The following is a 6,554-nucleotide window of genomic DNA, read 5'->3' as shown; positions in this document are numbered from 1 at the left end:
ATAACTATAATCATCTTGAGCCAATGAAGCCACGGCGAAAAACCTGCTGGGTGGCCCCAAAGAGGGAAGCCTTTCATTTGTTTAAAAAAAATCAGCCCTGTTGAACCATCTATATTTTATTCGAGGCTCGCACGACAGTTTTGTTTCGAAATAACTACTTTTGAGTATTCACCCAACAACCTGTGAGGGTAATTTCAATCTTTGGCTTACACAATTTAAGTCCCGCTCTGGGACGTGGCGTGGTCAAGCCATATTGCAGCCATATGGGCTCGAGTACATCATCATAAACCTCAATATCGGAATAATTGTGAAATCGCGTCGAAGTTGGAAAAGAAAATAATAAAGCTGTGTTTTATATATAAAACATCTTTAAATATTGAAACACAGGTTGGACGATTACCAGAAGTAATTTGACAGCAAAAGGCTAACTTTATTTGAATGAAAAAATATGGAATAAGCCTAATTCAAAATCCATGTAGTTTATTTCAAATGATTAAATAACATGAACAAGAGAAACAAGATTTACTATCGGATCAAATGGTTGTTGTTATGTCTTAACTAAAACAAAAAACGAATGTTTTGCCATCATTGATAGAAATCGTTGTTTTATTTCATACAATATCGACATACAACAACACAAAATTACTTTTACCGTTTAATGTTTTCTCATACAAATTAGGAAAGAGTTTATAATGTTAGATGCTAAATAGTCTGCGTATTGTGGAGGTCTTGACATTAACGCTATTAAGTTTTGCAAAACCATAATGTTTTAAATTGAATAAGAGACTCTTTTAAAAAATATTTTAAAATAAACTATGATTGCCTGTTTCCGAGGTATATTTACTAACTCACAAATAGCTACGATTGCCTGTCTGGGGCACAATTACTCGTAAAGAATTAAGTGGCCCGTTTTTAAACAGCATATAAAACCAATGAGATACTCTAGAAAAACCAAATATCCCAATGTTATGGTGTTTGTATAAAACCAACGAAATACCTTAAAGATATCAAATATCCCAATATTATGGTGTTTGTCATAAACCATGTTTCGACCAAGGTCATCTAAGAAGATACGACATATTCTTAGCCAGATTAAGGCGACATCTGCATGTTTGCAAGCGGCAATTCACCGTAATTTGCGTGTACGAATCGTTTAAATCCATTTAATAACATTTTCGGTTTTTTTCTTCAGAAATTTCGTATCAAGTTTTTAATATTTACAATATATGTAAACGTATATGTTTAAATATATCAAACATATATAGTTCTAATCATTTAAATACTTAAAGATTTATATATCAAAATGTATGGCGACTACATACTAAGCGAAGCGTGCATGTCAATCAGCAGAGTACGGTCACAATGAAGGAAACTGCTCTATAGTGAGTTTCAACGTGTTTGCAAACGCAATTTAAAGCTAAGGTTGAACGATACAATTGTGCACAATGAACAAATAAGTTGCTGCATCCCGATCGTTTAATACCCAGCCCTTACATTGGTAGTTGACGTAATTCTAAAAAAGTTTCTTTGCAAATTGAAGTATGCTCGTTGCAGGCGTCTAAGATGAGTACTGTGCACGACAACTATATCAGTTTGCACTTTTCGGCATGTAACGTTAACCGAAAATACATGTATCGTTCATCTAAAAGACAAAACAACCCAAGAAACAGGTGTGTGGTTTCAAAAAGAAGTATGAGCAAGATCCGGTCTCTTTGTTCCCTTTGCGTAGGAATGGTAGGAAACACTGGAACGATTCATCCTAGTCTGCCAGGACCGACCCACTTGGCCATTGCTGTTTGGTGCTCTAGAAATAAAAAATAATACTACTGCTGTAGGAAGAGGTTATGACTAACAAGGACAATCAACTAGATGTTGTAATTATATTTCGATTCATTTGCCAATTATCAAAACATAGATTTGATTTTAAAAGATAGCTATTGTCTCATCAAATATTGCTTTACACATTTTACAGTCAATAATTTTAATAAGTATTTTAAATGATATATCAAATTCACGAACCCCTCGTGTGTAAAGGTAATTGGGAATTAAAAATAATATATGATTTATTTCCTTTGCCATTAAGGTAAATGACAATTTGCTCTTAGTGTAGCAGAAATGTCTCTGACTGTCATTAGTGAACTAAAAGGGACTGTCATTTTTTTTGCTTGAATCATTGTGTTTGTGTGTTTAAACGAGCTGTTTGACTGTTGATGGCTGCAAATTCTTAACAGATGGCAGATGAATGGCTAATGACTGTCATACCACAGACGGGTTCTAGATTAATGATATATTTGCATGCTGTTTGGCTAAATTGAATCTGTCTGATGGACAAAACCTTCAAAAGCGGATATTCAACTCCTATGGCAATTTAGTACGTAATATGTTATCAGTTTAATTCGCACGAAACATACATTTTCCACACTGCCGTCAAAAAAGGTAATTATTGCTTAGATTGTTATAACAAGCTCGTGCCGCATTCGTCAATGATATCATTCGTGAATCACGTTACCTAATATGATATTGTGAAGCGCTTGATTCATACGCAAAACGGCAACAGCGTAAACAAAGTTTTTCAATTATACTATTTGCTGACAAACTGGTTTAGAACATATATAATTATTATGTAAAAACGTTAATCTAATTGGTTAGTAGGTTTCAATGTTGAGCCTTTTTTGTTTTGCACTTCTATATTCAGACCATTCAACGTTAAACAATTCATTTTATTGCAAATAATTTAATTTCTGATATTCAATTTTAACTGCTAATAAAAACACTGTAATATCGATGGCTTTGTAACAATGCATAATGTCACTGAACAAAGTTTTTCAAGAACCATTTTTCGTATATGCATGTTTAGCATTAGGGACATACAAAAACTTATCACAGGTCTGTTAGCGCAGTGGTGAGCACTCGCTTCTTACCAAGGTGACCAGGGTTCCAATCCCGGCCTGTGCGCATGTGAGTTGGTTAGTGGTCACCAAGCCGGACAAGTGAATTTACTCCGGGCACCCAGTTTTCCCCCATAACGCAACACATCACTCTCGCGCACGCGTGCCAATAAGAGTGCCTTAGTATAAGTTATTATAAAATTCTTCACAATCGTTCTAAAATATATAATGTTTAAACTAACAATCCAGCAATGACATTCCTTCGTTCATCAAAGTGTAACAATACCTAAAGGTTAGCATGATGCGCTTTGTCCCTGATGAATCGTCTGTGAGATCATTGCCATTCAGACCAGATGTCCCAGAGGACCGTATACATCGTGCCTTGGAAAACAGTGCCCTGAACTCACGCTTGAACTTCTCCTTTGTGTGAAAAGACGAAAATAATTCAAGTGGCATTTGTGATCATTGTGCAAGCACAGAACACTTAAAAATTGTATTAATTTGTATTTTCCCAAAATAAATTAAAATGGTTCTCCAAAGACTCATCCAAAACAGTTTCTTATTTTAAAATGAAATAGATAAATACTGGCTAGTTATTGATATTTGGTTAATCAAAATTTATTAAGCAAACATGAAAGAATTATGCGATTCGCACATCAAGATGGTATTTTAAAGTGCCGTCAAATTTCTGATCAAAGTACGTCGAAATTGTCATAGCGTTAAATAATTTGGAATAGTGCTGTCGATCTCAATTATTGCTATCAAAGATTAAATTAATTCAACAAACCAGTTATTATTGCTAAAATTGAGGGTTTCTTTTAAATTGCTAACAAAATATGACATCATCTGGAACTAGATCTCGTTATTCATAAACAAACGTTGGTTCGTTACACGAGAAAAACACGCATGTGAAAACGTGATAGTTGCATGAACCACTACTCAAGTAATATAAATTATTCTTAATGTGTGCGAAGTGCAGTTACCATCAATTTATATCACAAGTGTTAAGTTTGTAGTTGACAATGTAACGTCAAACGTGTTTATGTTGTGTGTCTCAAGGAAATGGCATACGACAGTTAAGCAATATTTCAGCATTCGTCTTTATAATTGCAAATACCAAGTAAGTGTGTTGGACCAGTTCAGTGGTCACTTAATATTTTCGATTTATACAAACATTGGAAGTTCTAACGTGGCTAACCCCTTAATTTTGCCATTACTTAAGTGGAGCCTACCAGCTATTGATCATTTTCGAATATAAATTGTGTTGTTGACAGTCGGGATTTGTTTCTTGTTCATTAAAGTACCTTACGTTTAAATAGTTGGTATTCAAGCAGAAATACATAATTTTAATGTTGTTTTGATAATGATTTTATTTTGCTTCGTGATGATTTATCTAAAGATTATTGGGTCAAAATATAATTTTTTGCTCAATTGTCTAGTTACGATTTGAGAACGGAATAAAATAGTTTACAAGCTTTCGTGCAGCGAGTAGCGTGCGGATAGATTACCACGAACTGAACGCGGTGAGATAGGATATTTGACATCGCCGTTACCGCCTTGATGTCGGATATACTATAGCAACGAAAATAAACAGAACACTTATATGGCACAAACATTCAAAACCGAACAGCTCGATCATCAACGGTATTCCATTTTGTATGTATTCTCTAACTCATTATTAATTGAAAAAATGCACTTTAATTAAAACATAAGTTAAAACAGATTTGGATCGTCTATCGGATATTAAGGAAGATGCATGTACCTGTAATTGGTAACGATAGTTTAAAGAGTACTAAACACTGGTACTTACATTGAGAAGGCCGTAGATGAATGGATTGTAGCAGGAATTGCTCATGGCCAGCCAGTTGGAGCAGAACCAAATGACTTGTATGTACTTGTACCTAGAAAAGATTCAGATAATGTGTTTTGTCGTCTTATAATTCCTTTCTTCACATCATTTTAAATACGGTCAATTGCTCTATCAATTATTCATAAGCTAAATATGTCCCTTACAAATGTCATTTCCAAAAACAACGCCTAATTCGAACAAACAAAGTGCTCAAGGTAAGCTCTTGATAATTCAGGCCGTATTTTGTCTGCCGAATTTCCCGTAATAGACATTGATCAAGTTTTATCTGAGTTGGTTTACTAGACAATATTTCATGATCACAATAGTTCTTCGAAATCGCTAAGGTAAATCCCTTGTTCGTTGGTTTTCAGTGTTTTATAATCTTTCTACCTTTTTTTCGGCAAAAATTGAAAAAGGTGAAGTTCTTCACCAATTTTTCATTCCTTTTCCACGGCATCAAATCACGTTAAATGTGAACAAGCCGTGTGAAAATTCCTTCGTTTTCCATGTAATATTAAGATGTTGATATCAGATCAATATTAATATTGACTACTACCTGATATTAAGGCATGGGATGGCATCAGCTAGACTTCATCTAACAAATGTGCTAATACCCACACGCAAAGAAGGCAGAAAAAGAGATTTTCTTATAACTATCCGTTACTGTTGTAAACAAACGGAATAAAAAGAATAATAGAACAACTATTTAAAATTAGTATATGCTTCAGTAGTTTATAGGGATTTGTCAGAGAAATAATAAGATATTATATTGCATCAATATATATATATATATATCCAGAAAAACTGTTTTCACTGTTTTGATTTCTAATCCCGCAATCAGGTCTCAGTCAAACGTCACAGCACGCACAGGGTTGGGATCAAATTTCAACGTCGTCAATTTAAAATTAACAATCTTGCAATTTCTATTATATAATTCTATGTTTACCTCTTTTCTATTAAAATTCCCTCGTGAGCATCAAAAGTAAGTAATTCAGCCGTGGCTCCTCGTGTATACATTTTTTAGTGCTCACTCAGTACAGTATATTGCAACTTACACTGAACTTATTTATCGCGTAATGATATATTCACGAAACAAAGTATTGACATGTATGTTTGCAGCCAATTGTACAAAACCGGTTTATTCTTTGGTATGATTAAATTAAGTCGAACTGTTTATTGATTGGTCAATTATAAATGATTTCTTCTGTCAAATTAAATTGCTTGTATGTGCAAAACATTAGTAATAGTAAGTTGTCTAGTTTTATACAATTAGTCGCATGCTCGCGGAGTTATCGTGCAAACTTGTGATTGGCATACCGCGTAAAAACCGTTTACAGACATATAAATGAAACGCGGTGCCCATGATGCCGGAGACAAATGCACATACTCATAAAAAACCCGTTAACTATAGTATAAATTATAGTTGCAAAATAACCCATTTGTCTGGAACAAACATCATTAGCCGATCGTTGGCGTTTGTTCCGCGGCGCTTGTTTTATGTGTGCATGCCAACATTTTCGTAATTAATACGGTTGTAATCCTGTGTACACTTCAGTAAATACTCAACAATTACTTGTATGGGATTCGATGCAAATTTCATTTGAACGGCCATTACCGAGAGCTCATCTGGTTACATTCTTAGACCTTTATTGTCTATTTATTTGCAGCTGCTATGATTGCGAGACATTGCCTAAATTTTGTGTAGTTTTAACAAGAAATTCGCTTGGCACAATATTGCGTGTGATAGACATGATATAATTCGTATGGCAAACATTTCGTGCTCATTATATATAAATATCCCTTCTTTCGTGTCTTTC

The 6,554-nt window shown here is 34.3% G+C and overlaps 1 protein-coding gene across 1 annotated transcript in view; it reads right to left on the bottom strand.

Moving 5' to 3' along the window:
• Window positions 1-668: 668 nt before the first annotated feature.
• Window positions 669-6,554, bottom strand: part of LOC128224459 (substance-P receptor-like) — a 9,653-nt gene continuing 3,767 nt past the window's right edge. Inside the window, exons 3-5 of the mRNA XM_052934302.1 lie at window positions 4,699-4,789; window positions 3,175-3,308; window positions 669-1,804 (exon numbers count right to left, since the gene is read on the bottom strand). Coding sequence (XP_052790262.1) covers window positions 1,681-1,804; window positions 3,175-3,308; window positions 4,699-4,789 — 349 coding nt within the window. The 3' untranslated portion in view covers window positions 669-1,680. The remainder of the gene's footprint in view (window positions 1,805-3,174; window positions 3,309-4,698; window positions 4,790-6,554) is intronic.

This window comes from Mya arenaria, chromosome 2 (genome assembly GCF_026914265.1).
Source record: "Mya arenaria isolate MELC-2E11 chromosome 2, ASM2691426v1".
In the NCBI taxonomy this organism is placed as follows: domain Eukaryota; kingdom Metazoa; phylum Mollusca; class Bivalvia; order Myida; family Myidae; genus Mya; species Mya arenaria.
The sequence above is the reverse complement of the archived record's forward strand: the minus strand, read 5'-3'. Positions and strand labels throughout refer to the sequence as shown.